At 48.1% G+C, this 24565-nt stretch overlaps 1 protein-coding gene across 7 annotated transcripts in view; it reads right to left on the bottom strand.

Moving 5' to 3' along the window:
- The window catches only part of PTPRS (protein tyrosine phosphatase receptor type S), a 238009-nt gene that overhangs the window by 159233 nt on the left and 54211 nt on the right, over positions 1-24565 (bottom strand). For all 7 annotated transcript variants that reach the window (XM_044417518.1, XM_044417517.1, XM_044417520.1 and 4 more), the window contains one exon: positions 10233-10400. In XM_044417518.1, the coding sequence (XP_044273453.1) occupies positions 10233-10314 (82 nt within the window). In that variant the 5' untranslated portion in view covers positions 10315-10400. The remainder of the gene's footprint in view (positions 1-10232; positions 10401-24565) is intronic.

The raw sequence follows: 24565 nt of genomic DNA, 5'->3' as shown, positions 1-24565 counted from the left end.
CAGTGGCTAAGAAAATAACAATAAAAATCTTCCAGCAACAAAGGACACTCTCTAGCCAGAGACTGCGAACAGCACAAATTTCGGTATTTCAAAGCAAAGAGTGAAATAGCTTTCCTATTCTATTGTTGGCCTGCTCCGTCAGCATTTGCAAATCATTATCATGACCGGCGCCCGCAGCTGAAATTCTGCTGACCCAAGGAATGTGTGGGATGAGGAGACTTAAAGTGCTGTGTGGGTAAAAGTCGACTGAGAAATGGGGCTGGAATGAGAGGAAAACACTGGACTTGAATCCGGCATCTACAGGTCAGGGGAAAAGTCAGGAAGATAAGCTAAGCGCAGCTTAGACTCTTCCTGGGTTCTTGCTGGTTATAAAGCCTTCTGATTGTGCCTCATGAGAACTAGAAACTCCATGCTTGAATTTGTCAGTGCAGGACAACTTGGTATTATGAGGGGGGTCACAGCTCAAATTTGGAAGAGGACTTGGAGATCATGGCCACAGCTTCTTCTTGGACTTGGAAACCTGAACCAGTCCTCTTCAACTCTTAACATCCATGCTACACACCTCAATCACCAACCAGTCAACACCACATTTAGTTTGCCGCCCAGAAGTCCATCTTCAAATCGCATCCAATCTTGCCCTGCTTGCACCCCAAACCTTTCCCATGCATTCCCCGCCCTCTTGACTGTGCTTTCTCAGTGGAAGCTCTGATGGGTAATTGGGCTTCATTTGTGGGGCAAAATATACCTGTATCTTATTATTGCTGCTAATGCGTATTGTGTTATGTATTATATTGCATTATGCTTTGATGTCGGTGTGAGCTTAGGTGGACTCCGGAGGATGGTGGAGGACAGAAAGGCCTGGAGGGGTGTTGTCCATGGGGTTGCCATGGGTCGGATGCAACTTTGCAACTCACAACAATGCTTTGATAGTATGCATTTCTGATATTATTCTGATATTTGGATTATATTATTGTACCGAGTTTTGTCTTGATTTTGCATTGCTTATGGTTATATACCGTATTACTTGGCATATATTATTGTGCTTGTATGGAACATGCATTTTCTTGTTCTTGTTGTAAGATTGCCTGTGCTGAATTTTGGCCAGCGTAATTTTAATTTGCTTGGTTTTGCTATTTTTTTTAATGTGTACGTGCCACTTCATTCCAGGAATGGACTGACTAGAAAACAGCTCTTAACAAAGGCGGATCAGTATGACTCAAACAAAGCTCCTGTATTGTACACTGGATGCAGAAACACTGCAAGATTCATTTAGAACTGGATGTGAACCAAGTTGGCTGGGCTCACACCTCACCTCCACCAACTACACAACCACGTGCTGACTTGGGAGACTGTGGTGCCATGGCTGGACCAAGGGCCTTCCTGCTGTTGTTGAGCCTCAAGCCCCATGCTCCTTGGCCTGCAGGGACAGGAGGATGGGAGTTGAAGAGGACCATCCCAGGGAGACCGAGCATTTGTACACTACAAGCAATCCTTGTGCAATGGCAACTTTCTCCTGGCTTGACTCTGCGCATTTTCAGCAGCTACACATTTGTGCACAAGAATGCTAGGAAGTGCACTCAACAAGGAGCTTTTTGTGTGTGATAACACTGATTTTTTCTGTGTGGCCGGGCAGTCTTCCCTCCTTCCAGTGCCACATAGAAAATAAACAAATACATATAGTGATAAGAAGGATGTTTACATCCCCATTTTTCTTCTGAGCAGGAGAAAAAAGCAGCAACAAAACCAGTAAATTACAATGATTTGGCTGTCAGGCCCATCTCCCTCCACCATGTCGCCTTCTTGTCACAAAAAGTCCATTAGGAGTAATCTTGGTGTTGGTGGCAGGAAGGAGACAAAGTGGGGACAGACGCATGTATGGAGAGAGCAAAGCCATTCTGCTAACCAACAGAACCTCGTTCTGCCGAGAGAGACAAGATAATTATGGGCTGCAGAGGAAGAAAACATACAGAGCGTGCTCTTCTTACTGACTCCAGCTTTTGACTCCCTTTGAGAAAAAGTTGGGGAAAGTGCTGGGAAGAAAAAGCAGCGAAATGCATAAGGGAAGGAAGGACGGATGGATGGAAGGACGGATGGAAGGGGTCTTTCATGCAGTCTACCTTCATCAGACCAGGGGTCCTCAAACTTTTTGATCAGGGGGCCAGTTGAAAGCTGCCGGTGCCAGGCATGGGCCGGAAAGGCAGCGCCTGGTTGTGTGCATGGGCCAGCGAGGGGGCGAGGCGAGGGAAGGTGGGGGCAGGCACGTTTTCTCCAAGCGAGCAAACCGCTGCTTCCCCATGTGCGGGGCGAAATGGGCGAAAGCGAGGGTGTGTGTGGCAGGTCCAAATGGGCATGGCGGGCCGGATCCAGCCCCCGGGCCATAGTTTGAGAACCCATGATCCAGACTGTGACCTCTTCAGAGAGGGGTGTGTGTACTGGAACGGGTGGCACACAGAAATAAAAAGGCCCTCCTTTCGTGGGTGTGGGGTGCTGGAAAATGCCCCGTGCTAATACTGCAACCGCTTCTGCAGGGCTCAGCTGAGGCTTTTTGCTGCTCTAATGTTCTAGAAGGGCAAGATGGTCCCCCCATTCTCTGTCTTGCTGCTCCCTTCGTTTTCATTTCTGCGCCACCCAGAAGTCAAAATCCTCTGGGCAGTTTTCAGAAATTCACAAACTACCCTGTAGCTACCATTTTTAAGCAGTGCAAACTGCTAAAACCTTTCCAGTATTAAAAGTAAGAATGAAGCAGACCTGTTAAAACTGCCGATCTGTTCAAAAAATGTGCTATCAAGAAGCAGGGTGCTCTTAACCTGAAACGGGAAAGGTAATGTGGGTTCCAGGTGGGCTTCATCAGAGAGAGCCTTCCACAGACAGGGGCCACCCATGGCCAGTCTCCGGGCCTCACCTGGAGGAAAGCCTCAGATATAGGCTGCCGCATCCAGGCAGCTCCAGGTCCAGCAGTGTGGCCTAGCAGTTAGAATGCTGGCCTGAGACTCGGGGGACCTGGGTGCCAGTGCCCACTTGGCCAAGGGTGAGTTTGGACCAGCTCCTGATTCTCAGCCTTGTCTACCGCACAGGCTTTTGTGGGGACTGAGTGGGTGTGAGGGGGAGCATTTAAGCCATCCAGGAGAGGAAATGGTGGGAGGTCTGTGAAATAAGCCAACTGCTGCCACCAAAACCGTATCTGGAAGAGCAGGATGTGTGAACACGGCCGCCCGACCAGCCTAGACCGCACCCTGTGGGAGAAAGCCGAGCCTTTTTGCAAGGGAGGCACTTCCTGGGAAATCAGGAGATCCTTCCCATCAGCTCACGCCCAATCCTTTCACTCAACAGGAACTGAACAGGAACCTTGGACACCTCCCTCTCTCCTTCTGGTTATCATACTCCAGGCAATCCTGTGGAGGGCAACCCTTTGACTGAACCAAGAGATCACCAAGTCATGTGGAGCCTGAATGGCCCCCTGCCAAGGTTGAGGGAGAAGCCTCTGCCCATGTCAAGAGCTGAATCCCGGCTGGAAACCTCCCCTCTGCAGCTTGAGGCGAAGATGGCAGAACGGCAAAGGCCCTCCGGCTCCGCGGCGCGTCCCTTCCCAGCCGGGTCTCACGTCTGCTCCCCCCCCAGCCCCGCGCATGCTTCTGCTCCAGCCAAAGCAGCCGACTCTTGCGCTCGGCCTGCCAGGCCTCACTTGGAGCTGCAGCGCCTGGGCCTCCCTTCCCCTCGCCTCCTCCTCAGACTCCGAAAAGCCTTCCAAGCAGTCTGTGAGGAGCGAGGGGTCGGCACCCCCTCCACATCCGGAGCCCTTCCCACTAGGCCACGGTGTCTCTCCCAGGGGAAGAAGGAACGGCCTGCTGCGAAAGTGCACGGGGAGCCAAGGCCAAGCAACGCAGTGACTGTGGCCAGGGGAGAACAACTGCTGTGCGCTGGGACAGCAACCCAGGAACCCAAGGCCGTGGTGCGAGCCACTCTCTCTCTGAGCCTGAGCTCCCTCGCAGGGGTGTTGTAGGATGAGCGGAAGGCGGGGAAGCAATGCTGGAAGAATGGTGGGATGGAAATGTGACACAATTATGCATCAGCCTTAGACTTTGTTGGTACTGGGGCTGAATCGTTCAATGGATCTGTTTTCTGGTCTTGGACAAATCTCCAAATAGGTTTAACACCCCCCCCCCCCCCCAGGCACAGTGGTTTAAACCGCGGTGCTGCTGGGCTGGTTGACCGAAAGGTCGCCGGTTCGAATCTGCACAATGGGGTGAGTCCCCGTCGCTCCGCCCCAGCTCCTGCCAACCTTGCAGTTCGAAAGCCTGCAAATGCAGGTAGATGAAAAGGTGCCACGTCGGTGGGCAGGTAACAGCGTTCCGTGCACCTCGGTGTTCAGTCATGCGGCCACACGACCACGGAGACCGTCTGCAGACAAACGCCGGCTCCCTTGGTCAGGAAATGGAGATGAGCACCGCCCCCTGGAGTCAGGCATGACTGGACTTAAGGTCAAGGGGAAACCTTTACCTTTACCTTTAACCAGCCTAATGATCCATTCAAGATCACTTATGGAGAGAGAAAAGGGCATTTGCTCTGTCCATTGAAAATCACTTCACTTCCTCAAACTGGCACCCTGCAGATGTGTTGGGCTGCATCCCCAAAGATGGGAAGAATGGGGGTTCTAGTGCAGAACGTCTGGAGAATGAAGGCAGCTGCTATAAGGTTTACAGGGTGCGGGGGGGGGGAGAGAGAGAAAGAGGGAGGATGGGGGGAGAGGAGTTGTGGTCTTATTAATTATGCAGAAAATGCAAAAACTCTTCTCATCCTCTGGATGAGTCTAAAAGGAGGAGAAAACCCTTTTAGAACGGGAAGAAATTACTCCCTAAGGCAGCTGAAATTTCTCTTGCAACTTCAAAGGACAATGAATTATTCAAAGTGCTCCTGCCATTTCATTCCCCCTTCTCCCCCTCTCTTCTTGATGTTACGCTCTTGAGTCAATTAAAGATTTGGGGGGAAACTATTGAAAGGGGGGGAACTTTCTAGACTCTTAAACTAGGGTAGATTCCTTGCCCCTCAAATGCAGATTCATTTTTTATTTTATTTTTGCACATGTGTTGATGTATGCAAATAGGGGATCCAGTCTCCCCAGCCTGTCCACTCCCCAAATTAATCTACAAGAAAGTGGAGCAACTTAAGTGAAGAGCCTTTAGGATGCCCTTTGAAAAGCTACATTCACTGATTTTGTGGGAATGTTAAGAGTTGGTCTTGCTAGATCAGAAGCCCACAATCCTGTTTCCAGCAGTGGTTGCTGGATGCCAGGGCAGCGCCCAAGAGTGGGGGGGAGTTGCTGTCATCTTTAAGTCATCTTTAAAATCAACCCCCTTCACCAGCACTAGCCCAACGGCAAAAGCAATGTTAGTTTAAAAGTGTGCCTGTCTGTTTGTACAGGGGTGGGTTGTTTTCACGCCCTGCACTGCTCAGTGGCAATGGCCTATTATCCATTATTATTAATGAGTATAATTAATATGCCTACATTTTGCTCAGTGTTGCATAAATATTAAGCTACGAGACAGTCCCAGCCCGCAAGCTCTGAATCAGGAAGCAGGAGAAAAGCGGGAAGCAAACATCGGGAGCAGTTGCTCATTTTTCAGCTCACAGATAAAGCGGGGCTGGCCTTCTCGGTGGGGGTGGGGGCAGCCTCCCCCCACCCCCCACGGATCAATTCCCCATGCCAGGAATGGCTGGTCCAGTGCAGCAAACCCAGCCATCAGCCGGTGCTCTGCTACTGATTGTCCCTGATTTGTTTCACCTGGATAATACAAGCAGCTGATTGGGATGCGTCCTAGATGTTCATTTTCTCTAAGCATATTTGTCTGGTCATTCGTTTCTCTTTGTATTTCTAAGCCTCATTTTCAAGGGCAAAAGGCCTCTCTGAACACCTCCCAACCTAACGAGGGAAGACAAACCTGACAAAAAATGTAGAAACAGTCTGTTTGAAATCACAAAACTGAACGCATATGGTAAATGTAATTTAAAGCTGCGAGTAGCCACATGATTTAGCATTCAGCTCAGCATGTTTAACTCAATGCAGAGTGAAATAAAAAGAACTTTTAAGAGCCATTTGCAAACAGATGGGGATGCTGCCCAGCACAGATTCCCTTGACGGAGATTTGTTTTTTGTTTATCTTGGTTGTTCTTTGGTTTTGGTGAACCACCTGGAAAACTTTGCTGAAGGTTTAACTGCCCTTCTTCCCCAGCTGTTACAACTCCTGCACCAGACTTTGCTTAACCCTTGGGAATACTCACAGCAGAAAGGGTATATCTGGGTTGGAAGTGCCAAAGGTTTAGACTCTGCATAAGGAAGCTTCTGATGTTGCCTTTTAAAGTGGAACCACCAGAACTAGAAACTTGCTTTACTTTTAGTGAAAGAGGTGTAGCTCAATGGCCCACTTTGCATGTTGAAAGTTCTACATTCAGGCATCTCTTGTCTGGGACTCCAGAGGGCCAGGACAGAGCTATGGACCTGATGGACTGACTTGGAGTAAAGGTAACTTCCCATGAAGAGATGCAGGTAAATTTAGTTTTGGATTGCAAATTATTAGAAAATACCTCCCTTGCAACAATGAATGCAAGCAAGAACACTTCCTCTCTGAAAACATTCACAAATTCCCAAACCTCTGTTTGCATTTGCAAAATGTGCACTCTTAAAAATACACTCATTAAGAAATATGCACCTTGCAAAATGCCCAGTTTAGAAAATCCAGTTTAATACTGTTCTTAAACATGCATGTTTGAAAAATACACATTTTCACACCTTAGTGAGGAGAAAATGTGCACTTTTGGGAAAAAAGCACTTTCCCTGTTTGAATATCTGCAAAAATATGAGACTGGGAAGAGATGGTGCAAACATTGTAGCATTGTCTGGAGAATTTAAACAACCCCACGCATTTCTGGTTGTCCCAACTTATTCCCACCTTGCTAGCCCGAGAATGCATGGAGCAAATCCCTGAGAAAATTCATTTCCCCTCAAAAATGGACCAAAGGCACCCCAACTCTGGAACCAGTTCCCCAAAGAAGCTTGCCTGCTGCCCTCTCTCTGTTCTTTTCAGCAACAGGCAAAGACCTCTTTATTCACCCAATATCTTAATTGTTAAAGAATTTTAAAGAGATGTTTACATGATATTTGCTCTATTTAAATGTTACTGTGCCTTTGGTAAAACAGAACCGCACTTGCGAGGCTTCATCATAGGGTTTTCCTGTGTTTTATCACCATTTATTTTATTGTGCAGCATGTATGTATTATTTATATTTTTGCTGTGATGGCCACCCAAAAGGCATTGTGCTAATGCACAGCTTTTATACAAATTTAATAACTATATGTATAGTTTAATATTATTGTTTATTGCATATGTTGTTGCTATTATATTTTGTAAGCTACCCAGAGAGCCATTCTGGATAATGGGCAGGTAGAAATTTAATAAAGAAATCAAAAGGTAAATAAAGACCAGGGGCAGGAAAGATGTGACCACAACTCCTATCAGCACTAGCAGCAAAGCAACAGCTGAAGTTGAGCAAAACCTGGAGGGATGCATCCTGTGATGGAAGGATCACAGCCAGCCTCCATTCCTCTGGGAAACTGGAAGTGGGAAGAGGGAAGAAACAGCACCCCTCTTGCTTGTTCTAGGAATTAACTGGGGGGCGGGGAGAGTACAGTGGTGGGGGAGGTCTCCTAACCACCCTGCAAATAGAGTATAATAACCAAAGTTCCATCCAATTCAGTCTGTGGATTAAATTTGCACCTAGCTCCCCAGACAAGGGCTCTGTCCGGCCGCGACTCAAGGATGTAACTGTACATCTGTTTTTCTGAGTGCCCTGAATATCTCTTAGGACCCATGAAATCTGCTTACCTCCAGTTTCTTTCTTTATTATATTCATATCCTGCCTTTACAGTAATGTAGCTTAGAAACACCCCCTGCCTGCACAGCCTTTGCATGGATTTTTCTATTGGTTCTATTGCTTTGAAATGGTTTTGGTCAAAGGAGATGGGTTGATGCAAGAGTTTATTCTGCTTCAGATGGGATACTGGCCCACTGGATTTTGCCTGTTGTGTGATCTAAACAGATCTCGGGGAAGTAATTCTGAATGAGCACAACAAACAGATGTGCAAGCCGGTCCAGAAGTGATGCCCACTTGTGCCCTGGGGCTCTGTGTCTTTGAAGGGCCCACCAGCACCCCCTTCTCCAGAGCAGAAGCTCCCCATCTTGAAAGAGTCTTGTGCCGCTTGTGGGAGAAACTGTGCAGAGGACAGAATGCCTCATAACAGGATGCATGCCACCTGGATTTTACAAAACACATATTTGCATTTTTAGAGTATGTTGTTCATAACGAATTCTGCCCACCAACTGTTGAGAAACTTGGGGTGGGGGAGCCTTTGCAATGTTGCACAGAAAATTGCCCCCAACACCCTGGGATACCCCAGCCAGTCACACTGGGAACGGTAGGGCTTGGCTCCGTCGAAACGCAGTCGGATCGTGCCCTTGGCCAGGGGCAGTCGCCACCCCAATTTCTTGCCACTGAAGTGCCTCTGCCGTGTCCTACCGTTCCTATCCCGATTTGACTCATTTAAACAGCACTGATGGAAAGGTGTGTGTGTTGGGGGGGCACAGAATGACATCACTGTGGCTTGATTTAATTTGATCCAACATGCAAGCAAGGTGACATTCTGTAAGCTTAATTCGGGTGTCCTTGGAAGGAACAACGGGCAGCAGGAAAAAGATGACGGCAATGAGCAGAGCAGAGCAACCAGTCCAACACAGTGCACCATGGGTGAGGGAAGACAAGGAGGCCCGGACCGGAAGTGGAAAATTCTGGGACAGCTGAGCCCTCGACCCTCCCCAAAGAGGGTCACCAGTCCTGCCGAAGTTATCAAGGGGTTTTCCTGGCAAGGACACAGGCAAGGGAGGCCCTGCAGTGGAGTCGAGGGAATGCACTAGGTGACAGAAATGCCCACCAGCTGCTGCAGATGTCCAAAAAGAATGAGTGCAACATAAATTGCATTACATTGTTATATTCACAAAGTTTAACAGGCAGGCAATCAAAGAACCTGCAGTCCAGTCTGCATTTACACCTGTTACCTTTGTCGGAAGTGATCTCCCAGCATCTTGGCTGAGGAATGCTGGGAATTGTAGTCTGCAGAGCCACCATTTGGGAAAGGAAGATTTAACCCTTCCACTGCCACCCAAGTCTTCCTCATAAAACTGAACTTTCTGCTAAACCGATTTCAATTTTTCCATCTTCCCGGTACCTGCTACCGGATGCCCAGCCCACGTGAGACACAGGAGATGAAAGTAACATGCAAGGAAGACAAATGGAATGAGGACAGAACCACCCTGTTTCCTGGTTTACAAACAGTGGTTTGCCTGGGGCACTTTTTGCTGCCCCCAGGCAACCATAGAGAACAGCTAAGCTTCTTCAAGCCTGCCCTTCCTGCTTTATTTTTTGCTACCCTTCCCAAAACCTAGCTTTTGTGTTGAAAATTCCTGTGTTTCCCAGTGTTTGCGGAGACTGGGGAGCCAATAATTCATTTATGTATTTTTTTTTCCTTTGTATTCTGCTCTTAGCCAAGGCTCCCTGGGATGTTAACAAAAGAAACAAATGCACACAAAATAAACTTAAAGCAACAAAACCACAGTAGCAATTGCAATTGAGTCAGCAGAGAAGCAGAGCAGTGGTATGGAATAATATGAAATTAAAAATACAGTTAAATGGTTAAAATACTGGGAGCATAAAAAGGTCTTCCTCTGGTCCCAAAAATAATGCAATGGAGGCTGGCTTCTTGGGAGCTCATAGCACAACCAGGGTGCCACAACCAAGAAGGCCCTTCCGAGAGCCACCCACCTCAATTCCAGACCCTGCAGGTGGTCTCCAGCTGCAAGGTGAGAATCGCAGCATGTGAGACTTGGACAGGACTTGGGAGGTCCTGTCCACCCACCACACCCAGTGCAGGGCCTCCCAGCTGAATGCACCAACTCTTTCAACCAGTTCACCTCTGAGTGGAGAACAGGCACAGCTATGACTAAGAGAACAGAGGCTTGATCACGTGCAGAGGGCTTTCTTATCATCAGTCTCTGACCCCAAGCAATGAGGACGGCATTAGAAACGTGTCACGCTTAGAGGAAGACGCCCTCCCGCCCGCAGCCAGCCACATCTGACACTGGCATAGAGGAGCAAGAACAGAGCGTGAGAGGAGCTGGTGGACTTACTTTCGGTGGCACATCCGGTCAGCAGAAAGGAGGTGAGGCTGAGCAAAGGCAGGACTAGACATATGCCAGGGCTGGGATTCATGCTGACGGCACTCCGAGGCCTCCAACCTCAGCCAGGTCAGCCCCCGTTCAGCAAAGTTCACGGCTCTCCTGGAGTGGTGTTAACACCTGTGGAGAGAGGGATGGAAGAACACACACGTCAGCGGAGCAACCATGGCAGGGCAGCTGGACTGGGAAGGAAAAGGTCCTAGTGGGCTCTAAAAAGCAGCATCTCTGAGACCGGCCATGGTCTAGGCGATTGTGGCAGGCACTGTAGAAGTCCTGGTCTTTGCACCCCTAAGATTCACAAGCAGTTTGCCCCCAGCCTCTTCTATCTACATTCACACATGCATGAGTGGGAGCCGATGCGCCCACTGCTAATTTCCAGGCTAGACTGCTGCAATGTTCGTGACGCAGGGCAGCCCTTGAAGACCGTCTCAGAGCCTCTGCTGGTACAGAGGCAGTGCCAAGCGACTTCTCAGGGAGGGGCAAGGTGGTCTGCAATGTCCCATCAGCCCCCTTAACCACCGTTGCTGCTCGCTTCTGACCACAGTTTAGCAAAGGGAAGGAACACCTCCAAGGGCATATGCTCCTGCTCCTCCTCCTGCGCACAGTCTGAAAAGAGCAAGGGTCCCTCTGTGAAGGTCAGAGACAGTGAACTGGGGAGCAGGAGGGAGCAGCTGCACCCCCATCCTGCTTCTGGTTTCCTATGGCCACTGTGAGAACAGAGGAAGGCTGGAACAGGAAGGTTTCTGGTTTGATCCAGCAGGGCTCTTCTCATGTCCTTAAGTTACCTAGCAGGGTTGTTGTGAGGCTAAGAATGGGAGAAAATTGGGTGAGAAATGGGATATGTAGCATCGCAGAATAATAGTATAACAAATGAACATTCCTGATTCCTTCTCTCCATCTTCTCCTTTTCGGGTCAGGTTGGGTCTTCAAGAAGCACTGGGGACAAGTCTGGGTGCGAGAACATCTAAGTGGCTTTGAGGAACTTCTTCAGGACAGAGCCAGAGGACAACCTCCAGGCTGCCCACAGGGTGTTGCGGTAGGCAAGGAAGGCAACTCTTTGAGAGTCACTAAAAACCTTGGATTCCCAACAGGGAATGATGCACAGCCCCAGTCAGGATCTCTTCTCATACAGATGTCAGCACACACAACATTTCCCAAAGTTCATAAGGACAGTTCCCTGCCCAGAGCAGCTTACAAATCTAATATGTGACTTGGGAGATAGAAGAAAGGGACAGAGGGTCAAACACAAGAAGGACGTGCACACCAAAACCGTTTTACTTCACTTATTCATAGCTCAGCTCTCTGCTCACAGGAAAACAATGACAAAAATAGAATACAAAGCCATACCTACATACTACTAATAAGAACACTCAAAGACTGCCAGCGGTTAAAGTCTAAATCATGCAGGATGAGTTAAGAGAATGGTTGTAGGACTGCCTGGACCTAATGCAGGCAGTGGGACTCTCAGAGCAGCTACTCCGAAATCTGGGTGCTGCCTGCCCTTGGCACTCAACTGCAGCATCACAGACGAGGGTCTGAAGGAGAATGGAGACCTTGGGCAGGTTTTTGCAAGCGGTCAGTGCTCAACCCACCCTCCACCATCTGGCTAAGAAGGCCAGGCCATCTCACAACCAAACTGGGAACCAGTTCAAGCAGTCAAGGGTTTTGGAGTGGTACCTTCCACTCTCCTGGTCATTGGCAGCTGTATTTTGAAGTTTTCTAATGATGTCCAGTTTGTGTTGGACCCAAGAACATAAAACAAAGGCTGGGTTTGGGCAACATTATCACTTCCTTTTGAGGGTTGAACTGTGGGTGGTTTTTAAACTAAGGGTTATTACGTTATCGGAACCCAGATGCTCCAACAAACCATGGTTTGTCAACCATGAACAACTCAGACCTCACAACAAGAAGTCCAACAACAAACCACGGATTCTCTTCATGGGTTGATTTTGGTTAACCAACTGGCTTGGTAGCATGGTGGGGTTCAGACAACACAGTAACCAATATTTCAACAACAACCCACAGTGCAACAACAATACCCATACTCAATCTCTGAATGTGGGTTATCACATTCTCCAAAGCCAGTCAGGGAGAGAGGCAGACCACTCCAAATCTCGGTGCCACAACTGAGAAGACCTTGCAAGAGTTCTTTTAATTTGGTCTCCATGATTTCTACTTTACCTGCTGGAGGTCTTTCAGGGTTTTTGTTACTGACATGTGGGTATGACTTTGTATTATATTTTCCTCATTGTACCCATGAGTGGAAAGTTGGGTGATGAATAATTGAAAAAGAAAAGGCTTCCATGTACACAGTCTTCTTGAGTTTGGGTCTCCCCTGAATCAAACATTAGATTTGGAAGCGTCTCTCTCTCCCCTCCCCACATGCTGAGTATCTGGGAGAGAACTTGGGGGCTCTTTGCCTCCAGTCCTAATGCGCACGTCACAAAGCCCTTGATGGAACTGCCAGCAAGGTACAAGCACACGTCACCTTCAATTTGGTGACTCATCCTTCAGCTAAAAAGGGACTTCAGGTGGAGGCAGTGGCAGCAGCTGAGGAGGGCTGCAGGCGGGGTGGGGGGGGCAGGGAGGCAGGCACCCTGCGTGGAGCCCTGCATTAAAACAGTGCACCAGGTTTCAGAAGAGCCAGCAGAAACTGGAGGTCATGGGGTACGGCTTGTCCCCACAAAGAACCAAGCTCCTGTTTAAACTGGAAGGAGTGTTCCTGGATTTCGTGCACTGAGATTTTGGAGAGTTCACCTCCACCCAGGTTCTTCTGATGGAGAGGGTGAGGGCAGGATTTGGGGCAGTCTGCATGCAAAGCCAGATCTAAGGAGGCCACCCAGGATGGTGCAGGGAAGACCACCCAACGTGGAGAGGCTTAAAAAAGGGCGATACAGCACCGCAAGGACGGGGGAGACACTGATGTGAACGGGACTCCTTATCCCTTGCAGCTTTAATTCTGAGCTTTACAGCAGCCGTCCATGGAGTTCCAGAGTGTTGGACCTATTTTTGGCATGGAGTTCAGCTCTGTAAATAGCGCCTATAAAATCTGGAATAAAAGCTGCAAGAGATAAGAAGTCCCACTGAATTAGGAGTTGTAGGCCTCCCCTGCTCATGCCAGTGGGGCACCTTATCCCTGCAACTTTTATTCTGAGATTTATAAGAGAAACATGAGCAGGTGGGGCTTACTGCATTCCTGTCCTGTTAATGGGTTTCTTAAAGGCATCTGGTTAGCCACTGCAGGAACAGAAAGCTAGACCAGGCGGGCTGTTGATTTGATGCAGCTTGGCTTTTAATGTTCCTGTGCATTATTCAAATCAGGTTCACCGGCCTATCTCGGTCTGAGACCTGCTACCTGCCAGGGCAGCCTTTCCTGTTGAAAGGAGGAGAGTGTGGAGAGAGCAAGATTTTTCTGCCTTCAGAGGAAACACCTCCTAAGAGACATAAAAAGTTCCTTCCCCACCCAATCTGGCGGATGAAAGCTGAGGGAACAGATTCATAGAGGGCTGCAATGGGCACCCTCCTCCCAGCATACGTTGTTCTGCTACCTAGAGAGAGAGGCTGAATGCTCCAGATACACCTGATGCAAAAGCTGGAAGGCAGGCCAGCACAGGTATTCATGCAGAGACACAGCCCGACAGGATAGCCTCCTCTGCCAGAGGCGATTTCGGGCTTCTGAAAGTCTGGCAACTGATCCCAGCAATCTGGCACAAGGTCTTACAGAATCACTTCTAACCCAACCTCTGGCACAAAGCGCAAGCCCACAAAGAGATGGTATTAACCTTGAAAGCACTCCCATCCCAAGGTCTCCTTGAAGCAGAACAGAGATTGTGACTGACTGATAGTGATCTGGGTTATTTTGGGAAATGTTTCTGACTTCAAAAGTTCGACAGCAGCAACCCAGCCCCACCATCTTCCTTGGTTCCCCTTCCTGTCTGCAACGTCATTCCAGAACACTGCCACTCACACCCATCTGGTTGTGCTCAGTTCCCCCCAGTACCACATGAAATAATTTGTTCCCAAGCTGCTAGTCCTCATGCCCTGCTGAAATGTGGCTCAAGCAGGTGCAGCTACAGTTCGCTCATTCCATTACGAATTCTTCTCTTTGTTACTGCTTCCCCTGACTTGAGATCCTCCAGATTCTTGGACTACGACACCCATTATTCTTCACCACTGGCTAGGGCTGATGGGAAGTATAGCCCCAAAGCACATGGAGGGCACCCTGTTGAGGAAGGCGCTTTGCTGCCTGCTTTCCTTGCCCACTGCCAAAATATGGGCTTTAATCTGTGCAGGAAGATCGAACTGTCTCTTCTGACACAGGTGGTCTTCTACGCGTCTGTGAGTGGCACTACGGAAAATCAATAATGTGACAGGCTGAGAGCAAGCAAACCATGCAGCAATCCCAGTGGAGCAAGGAATGCCAGCGAGGGTGGACAGATCAGTCCGTTTCTGGCCCGTGTCAGTTCAATGCGCATGCATCCAGACACGCAGAGCAATCCTCTTTCTCATTTCTGTCTGCTTTAAATCAACCAACACACCTATTTTCAGAATATTTCTTCACGAGGTGTGCTTTTCTGAATGTGCCGAGTCACATCCAGATTTCGCAACACGCAACTGGGCAGGTGGGTCCAGGAGTCCATGGCTCCTTCCCCTCTGGGTGGCCCAACTGGCCCCTCCAAAGGGGGCCTGGCTGGATGGGGTGAGCTGTGGGGCAGCAGGGAATGGCACTACCCCAGCTGGGGCAGAGTGGCCTTCTGTGAGCACAGCCCCTCCCAGTCCGGCTTCATCCCAGTTCCTCCACCTGCCACTTCCCTCTGGGCTCGCAGTCTCACAGTATTCAGAGCAGGGCTAAATCCAAGGCGTTCCAGGGGTCCGTTGAGGCAGAGAAGCTCCTGCCAGATACGCACACGGGCAAGCAGAGGAAACTACCCATGGCCAGTAAAGGCAAAATCTGCCAGCCCAGAACGAACCCACAGGCGCTGGCCAACGCACCCAGCAATCTCCTCCTCCTCCTCGCTCCGGATGCCGAAGGAACGAGGTGTCAAAGGCGGTGCTGCTGAACAAAGCCACAGGGGACAGAGCTGCCCGGGGGTCCTGCCTTCCTCCTCCTGCAGAGGAACCGTTTGCTCTTTCCCAGCCCTGGCCTGCACCTTGAGCCAGCTTGTCATGGAGCCGTGCTCATGCTGATGGACCGGAGAGATCAAGCCTGAGAGCCCTGCTACGCTACGGATATCCATCGAAGTGATGACTGTGGGAATGATTTCATCCTAGGGGGTCTTTCTTGCTCTGTGTAAGCCCTCCACCCACACAGGAAGACTCGACCATGCCCCTTCTTGCCTCCCCCCAACCATTTCCCTATTAAAGCACCATATATCCCAGCTGATGAGTCTTCAGCCCCAGTAACTCCTTCCTCATCTTTATGTATATGCCTCTTTTTCTTTTTAATTTTATTATCACAGTCCCGAAAAAGAACAGCAAGCTCAAAATGTCTTGGCTCATTCTTCTAAATATAGAACTGGCTTCCTGCGTCTGTCGCACTTTTGGGATGCTTCCTCTTTCATTCACATCTGGATATAATCGGTCTCCAAGGAGTCACATTCCTGGAGGCGGGGGGGGGGGGGCAGAATTGGTGGTGGGAGGACCTGCACCATGCATGGCTACAAAAAACTGTACTGTTCGATCCCACCTTTGCCCCCACTGAGCCTCACCCCCCCCCCACTGCCCCATGCTTCAGACAAGAAATCCAGAGCACCGATTCAGGGGAAGGGACCTTGGTTCCAACCTCAGCAAGGAGACCTGCTGCAGCCCCCACCTCCCGGGATGAACAGCACAGCAAGGGAAGAGACCAGCCGAGCACCAAGCATCAGCCAGATCCTTGCTTTGCATTCGGCTGCCAGAAAGGACACCTATAAGAACGCGGAAGCAAAGAGTTGAGATGGAAGTAATTTCCCCTCCTCCCTCCTGATCCCTTTTCCTTTTGTGTCACGCCTGTGAGACAGTAAGCCTGAGGCAGTGATGGAGTTCAGAAAACGATGTTGCATTTACCGAGCGGAGCTAATAAACCATGTCTTGTTAGCCACAAGCAAGCCCATGGGAGAACCCATCTGTTGTTGGATTTGGAACTGTGGATTGTTCATGGTTCACAAAATCTGGGTTCTCAGCATCGCTGGGACCCACGACTCTGGGACTCCTTACACCCTCTAGCTTTAATTTTGAACTTTACAAGCACAGCTGCTCTGGAGTGGTACACCTACTTTGGCAGTGTCTTCAGAACCATGGACAGTGCCTGCAGACACTGGCCTGGGCGACGTGCTTCACTGACCCACAGCTCACACGTGGGCGACTGTGTCACCCAAACCCAGTCATTATGCACCTTCGCGCATAGTTCTGGTACTGCGGAGGCTGAAAAGCAGGGTAAAAATCCCCCCACTAGCTAAACTAATCAGCAGAGTATTGCAGGAGAGTGCGCAGCTCACCCCACCATCCTCTTTGCACATGCCCAGGAAACCAGCATCCGATGCCCACTGAGCCAGTTTTGCTGCCCCCATTTTAGGGTGCTGCCCCCTAAACATGCTGCTCCCTCCTGACACTAATATCTCTGACCTGTGCACAAATCTCACATCACGAGGCACTGCTTAGCTATATAAGCAAACAAGGTATTTTTTCACTTTTTCCCTTTTATATTCCGATTTAATTGTGCTGGTTTTAATTGCTGTTAAAATGTTGCTTTACTATGTTGTGCACTGCCCAGAGGGTCTGTGACTAACAGGAGTGGCACAGTAACCAAATCCATCCATCCATCATAAACAAACAACTAAATAGCATTCATAGTCTCAACCAGGGTGGTTCTAGGAACTGAAAACATCTGAGGACCAGACCCATAGAAAAGCAAGCCCCAAATGCATGAATTTGCACGTGCCAATTTACAGGGGAAAGGAGAGCACTGGATTTCGGGGGGGGGGGGGGGCTTCAGGAAGGAAGGGGCCCTGGCTGCAAGTGGGATCATCAAGGCCCCCGTGCATTTCTTTTGCCTGCAAAAGGGTTGGGCAGGGGTCTCCCAGAGAGTTGAGGTTCAAATGAAAGATTCAGGGCTCATGGGCCAGCCCGACATTCCTCTGGTGTCGATGTTGGAACTAGAAGGAACAAAGCAACCCTGCCAAGATGCGAAGGTATTTGGTGAACGTATTTGCAGAGATTAATGAAATTGGCGGTGTTTATTGTGCCTTCATCCTGTGGCATATTTGGATGCTGTGGGGAAAAGTGAACACCACAGCTGAGAAGGACATTGAGTTGGTTCTTCCTTTAATTGCAAGCAAAATGGGGCGGGGAGTGGGGTGGGGGGAGCAAAGATATGGCAAACAGATTCGGGAAAGCTTGGTTAAGCTCTCACATCAATGAAAAGCCTCAGTTAATCCAAATGTAACAACAATGGCGTAGAAAAGTGGTACCTGGAATTTAATGTATTTATTTTAATATAATTTTTTAATAAAATTGACTCAGCTAACCAGAAATAGAAAAGACTGCTCAGATATTCTTCAGTGTTACATGGATAGATAATGGATTCGCTTTCTTTTATCCATGTAAGCAAGTCAACTTCCTGTACAATTTTATTGTATTGATTATTTGATACTTTTCTTCAGGTGGCGTAGATCAAAACCATAAAATGCATCACAACAAATCATAGCATAAAACTTTTAAAATAGAAAACTACAATGTCCAATCAAATTTCAAACCAAAATAAAACCTTTCAGCAGTACAGAGATTTAGAATACAGACATCAGTTTGAAAAACCAGAAACTGGAAGACTAAAATGCCTGAAAAAATAAGAAGGGCTTCATGCTGGCACCAAGAACACCACAACGCCAGCCAGAAGAGCCCCCTGGAAAGCTCACTGCACCACCAGGGTGCCACAACTGAGAAGGTCCTGCTTTTGTAGCAGCCTCCGACTTCACTTCTCAGTTATTCTGACCCCGATTCCTGAAAGTCATGATTAGCCACGGCTTTCCACATGGGAGGGCCTAAAACCTGGATCTCCGGGGTCCCAGGCCCGTACTCTAACCACTGGGACACACTGGCTCTCTGACTGTGGCCTAAAGTAAGAGAGACTCTGCCATGAATTTGGGGAAAAGGTAACGAAAGGGTCGAAAGCGATGGCCAATGTGTCCAAACGGCTCAGCTGTCACGCAACAGGTGTCTTGGCCAGAATGAGTGGAGGAAGGCTCCAGAGCCACGTGCGAGATACCTCCATAAGATTTGGAGGACCTGGGGCACGAACACATGGCTGGGCGATGCCAGCAGTGAGTGGCTGGGAAGAGATCCTGGTGACTGGCAAAACCCACTCATGTGGGGCTTCAAAATTATTTCCCACCAGGAAGTGACGGCATCAGCAAGCTGTCATGCCCAGAAGGCATTGGGTACCTGTAGCCAAACGCACACAAGATCGAGTCCCGTGGAGTGAGGAAAGAAGGGGGGAACTTGTCTGGGGTCTCCAAGGTTGGGCCCATGGGCTCCAATATGCCCAGGTTCACCTTCCTTGGCACCCAGCAGACGTCTGTCTGTCCTGCTTTTCTTGTTTCTTTTCAAAGTAGGATTCTGTCCTTCAGCACCATCTTGATATGGGTTTGGAAACTGATGGCCTTCCCATCAGCCATGGCTCTCCTTCCAAATTCCAGATGTGTCCCCTGGACCGAAAGGGTTGGGGACACCTGATCTAATCTGATGTGATCCAGGGTGGTGCAGCGGTTAAGAGGTCCGCCTGGTGCCATCGTTGTTTTTCGGAGCCAGGCTAAGACCTTTTTATTTAAAACTTATTTTAATTGCTAAATTACTGAATTAATTAGGATTTTAAAATTAGCCGAGAATGTACCAAGGATTTTTAAATGTTTTTTCTTTTAAATTGTTATATTACTATTATTTATGTATGCTTTTATGTATTCTTTGTGAGCCGCCCCAAGGCTTTGTTGCGATGGGGGCGGCACAGAAATGTTTTAAATAAATAAATAAGAGCATGGGACTGGGACTCAGATCAGGGTTCGAGTCCCCGCTCAGTCATGGAGCCAGCTGGGTGACTCTGGGCCAATCACAGACTCGTGGCCCAGCCTACCTCACAGGGTTGTTGTGGGGATAAAATTGAGAGCAGCAGCAGAATAATGCAAGCTACTTTGAGTTCTTTTAAAAAGGGGGGGAAAACAGGATATAAATCAAATAAATAAATCAAGCTTCAACCCAGGCTTCCTGGCTAGCCAGTCAAACCAAACGGGCTGCACCCAAAACACACCAGTTTAGCACCCAAGATTCTCACAACTTTATAGGAAATTTGTATAATTGACAAAGTCACAATGTGAAGCCATTCACACCTACATATCTGGATCCTTCTAACAGATTACAGTGCACATGCTAAGAATTGGTATTTGGAGTAAAGACTACACACTTAGTAGTGTGGATACTGCTTCTTCTTCCAAGAGTCTAGTTAGTAACAGAAACAAACAGTCATCTCCTGAGAATGACATTTCTCTTCCCTTTAGTGAATTTATTTCATTCCTCTTTAAAAGTCAGTTTTTCATCCAGAAACAGGCAATGAATTTTAAGACAATTCACAATTCTGGATGTCCCTGAACATGACAGGCCAAGCAAGTGTGAATCCGGCAAAAGACTTCAGAATTACACCACAGTGACACTGCTCTGTCATTTACATGAGATGTGAATTCTACACATGGTCCGACAGAAAGAAACCCCTACAACTCCCAGCATGCTCCAGCCAGAATTTGCATAGGCTGCATCAGATATGTACCTGTATATTAAAAATACTTCTAAACCACCTTTCAGTGAAGGAGCCTTCTAAGGTGGCTTCTAAAAATTGGGACAATAAAATTAAAAAGATTTAATACAGCAAAAATTATAAAACCTATAGAATAAGCAAAAAAAAAAAAAAGCTACAAATATTCATGGCTCCTGAGAGGTTCTCAGAAATTGAATTCAGTCCATGGATTGAAAGATGGCAGCCAAGAATCAAACAAGCAAGGCCAGTTCTGTGATCTGTAGGAAACACCAGCAAAAGCAGGTAAAAACATTCAGAACTACTGCTGCATCTGAAAATATAAGTAATCCATACATGTTAATAATTATTTAATATTAATATTTGATCATTCTGCAGGGAAGAACTGGAATTCAGTGGCACAGGTAGATGGAAGACTTGTATAAAAATTTTTCCTATGTAAACCAACCCTTTATTCAGAATCTTGAGGACTAGCATCTTATTCTACTTTTAGAGGAAGTGCTGTAGCTCAGGGAAACAGTGCATCCTGCCTGCCATGAGACCATCTCAACTATGTGGGCCTTGGTCACCAAACTGCTCTATTTGCAGTAAACCTCACAAATGTTTGTTGTTAAAAGTTTTTCTATGTGGTTTGATGTTCCTTGTTCCCATCTAGGACATTTCTGCTGAGAAGGGTGGTAATTGAAGTTGAGGACGGGAACTTTCATTGCCTAGAGAGACAAAGCATTTACGTGTACAAGCTTTGCAGCCAACTAGAAAAGCAAAATGAGAAAGCAAATCAGTACCGTTCCAATTCTGGGTTGAACTAGAGAGAGCCCGTTGCTAAGGCTTCACTATGGCAATTATTAATTGGGATCTTTTTCTTTCATAAAAAAGCAGCTCAGGTATCATTTGTGATGGGCTCCAAAGGAGACGAGAACAGAATTCAACGTGACACATCCTAAACAATTCAGGTGTGAGATGAAATGCAATTCTGGTTTTAGAAACCCATGTCTGTGGCCGAGGAGTTCTAAAGAATTCTTTTGATCAATTTTGATCAAAGCGGGCAGCATGCCAAGACTGGAGAGAGAAGGCACCGAGCAAAACTGGAACCTGAATTTTTATACACACACTCTCACACACACGCCTTCCATTTTTAAAGTGCTTGGAGAAATCAAGCAATTATCCATCTCTACCTTTGTTTTGTAACTATCAGGAAAAGATGTAGGCACAGGGAAGGAAGGAAGGAAGGAAGGAAGGAAGGAAGGAAGGAAGGAAGGAGGGAAAAAATGTCCTTATCTTCTCATTATAATCCACCCGATGCAGCTAACTGGACTGACAAAAAGAGGTACATTTTCAGATGGTGAGCGGTCAGTGACAAGGTGTGAGGATAAAGGGAGGGGTAAATTTTATTGAAAAAAATTGACCCCTGCGAAATATGCTCATCTCTGTCAGTGACAATTTGGAGGGTGGTGCTGTTAAGAGGGGTGCATTTCCCATGTTTGGAGGGAGAGCAGGAATGGCTGCCCTCACCCTGAGTTGGCTTTGCAATGCTGTCATTGTGAACTGGCTATATTATGTTTTCATGTTCTCATACTTGCTATTAAGTTTTGAATTGCTGTATGGCAGAAGCAGGAAGAACTACCTTCTTCATTTTTTCTTCTAAAGTGTCAAAATGTACATCTTTTTAAAAATAGAGAAATATTAGCTTGCTCAATTCACTGCCCGGTATTTTTTATTGCAAGGATTTCTACTGATTTTTTTAAACAGCTGAATGGGGCAACAAATCCACATTTGCAATCCAACTGCAACACGGAAGCAACCAAACCCATATTGCCCAATTCCAATTTTATAAATGCTTCTGGCTTTCTCTCTAGATAGAGACATATGCCCAGTGCTTCCTCCGGAGCATCATTTTGATATATCCAAACAAAAGATGTTTCTGAGGGACAGCTGAGACACAGAGAACTGATGCTTTCTGACACCTGTCTGGCCATCCTTGATATCATTTGATATGATATCTTATGATTTTATTAAGGGTCGGCACCAGGCTTGTGGGAGAAGGTGAACAGCTGAAGGGGGGGGTGCAAAGATGCTTCAAGGCACACAGAAATGAGATGGGGAGAGGATTCAAGCAAGAAAAAGGAGGCTGGGGAAACAGGGCTGCCTAGGACACGCTCCTTCCTTCCAACCCTGGCTGAGCTATTTGATATCACAGGATGCTCAGCAGTATTTTAAATACTCCACTTGTCCAGTAGGATCCGTGTCGCTGACAAATCTAGGCAGTGGATTGCTTGTTTGTTTGTTCTGGACAGGCTGGAAAAGATGGAACTGAGGCAAGCACTGGGGTGCGAGGTGCCTTCCCATCTTCTCCACACCTGAGCTGCACAAAGAGGATAGATGAGAGAATCGTTTGTATGCATGTCCAGCTGGTCTTGGAGCAGACAGATGAAAAATACTCTACATAAAGCTTAAATAAAAAATTGGGATTTCTGTGCTTGCAGTGCGCTTTCCCCTGCTGCGACCCAGCCCCTGAAAATGTTCGTCACTCAGGCTCCAGTGTGAGCGGCAGTGCGGTGTGTTCATGCAGGTTGAACGGCTCAGGTTGGTCTCAGCAGCCGCACCGAAAAAGCAACGTGGTCGAGTCAGTGCAGCTGCTGCTCCAACACGGCTATGCACAAAACAGCACGAAACAGCGCATGACTTCAAGATTCATGGGACTTGGGGTATTCATGGGGCAATCCCACAGATGTTTCGACAGGGGGAAAGGCCCTACAACTTCCAGCATACCCAGGAGTGCACCCTTTGTTGAGTTTTCCTCGCAGACCCTTTCTTGCACATTACCAAGAACACACTCTTGGATTCTCACCTCTCACTTGTGCGTTGCAGGACAGGATGCATGACGGGCAGCCTCAGAGGAGAGAGGCGCTGCTCATTACAGCCATTGCGTGGAAGTCTGCTGGACTCCCGAGTGGCTACGGATGACCTCTTGGCAGTCCAGCTTGCTGGAGAAGGAAGACTTTTAAGTTAACGGCATGCGTCATGCAAGGCGGCACGGAGCCAACCGGGAGGAAAGCCAAGCTGGAGAGGGCTCCCCACAGGCTATGCACACCAGCCGCCATCTTGGCAATACAGGCCACGCTTCCCTGTGCCATCTGGAGGCCTGGTTTTTCGTCCTATTGCTCCCTGGCACGCACAGTGAGAGATGCCCTTTTGCCCTCGACGACGCCACACCGTTAACTTCCATCGTTAGGCCTCGGAAGTATGCTATCGACCAGCAGTGATTTAGCTGAGGGACTAACAGCGCTAGAAGACCCTTGCCGGCAGTCCTGGGGAGGCACTGCCAGTCAGAGTATGTGGTATTTAGTTGGATGAATCGACAGTCTATAGAGCAGCTGCCAACACTCCTCCTTACACCTTTAGAATCATGAGGACTAGAATATTTTCATTCCCAGGTAAAGGACCACAGCTCAGCAGCAGAGTGCCTGCTTTTCCTGCCAAGTGTCCCAGGTGAAACCCCAAAAGGGCAGGTGATGGATGGCCCCGTCATTTCCATCTCTTCTTGCTACTATCTGTGCTGCTCAAGGCTGGTGGGTAACAATACCGAAAGAGGAGGACCCCTGATCTGGTCTGCTATGCAATCACTTCCAATGACCCTAGTTATGTGGCTGATGCAGATTAACTGCACGCTGCATGCAAATGCCCACGATGAAGTCCTGACTTTAATTTTCCATTATTGTTGTGATTATTCCAGCACAATGTGCTGATTTTGAGCTAGGCAGACATGCCCTTTCCCTGGACAACAATCTCTGTTCTGCACCACAAGCCTTTTTCACACTGCTGTCAGCCCCAAGTGCCCTGCAGACATTCTGGGTCACAACTCCAAAGATTCCTGACCTTTGGCCATACCCCCCGGGGCAGAGGGAATTTGCCCTCCAGAACACCCAGAAGGCATTTGGAAACTGATGCATCCACTTCTTCTGCTTCCAGCCTTCCTCACTGGGTTGGCATCCAGGAGGGCTGTTTTGCAGGGCCAGGAAGACACACATAAAAACATAACGTGCAAATTGTCCCTTCAGAGATTTAAAATGTCAGGTGGCTGGGGCATGCTGGGAATTGTAGGCCTTTTTCTTACACTGGCTGGTGCATGCTGAGATCTATAGGCCTTTTTCGGTCTAAAGACACATGAGGTTCCACCCTTTATATACTAACAAAGATGCCATGGAACATGCATGGGGAAAGTCACTTTGCACTGGCTCAGAGGCACATATCCGCAGGATCCAGTTGGGAAGGGGAGGGAAAAAGATTCTGGGACCATGACTTACATGTAGCAATCTGCCCACTGTCCTCTTAATGAAGACCTTCCGTTCTTCCAAATGTTAATTAACAGCGATAGCAGCAGAATCAATAAATAACAGGTCCCGGTAACTTTGCCCCCCCCCCCCCCGAGAATCAATAGAGCTCAGGAGAGAGAAAAAGGTCATTGCATGACCCCCCTTTCCTAGCTTATTTTGTTTGTGTATTAGTTACA

The sequence above is a fragment of the Varanus komodoensis genome, unplaced genomic scaffold, assembly GCF_004798865.1.
Source record: "Varanus komodoensis strain SLA01 unplaced genomic scaffold, ASM479886v1 scaffold89, whole genome shotgun sequence".
In the NCBI taxonomy this organism is placed as follows: Eukaryota; Metazoa; Chordata; class Lepidosauria; order Squamata; family Varanidae; genus Varanus; species Varanus komodoensis.
This window is presented reverse-complemented; position numbering and strand designations above follow the sequence as displayed.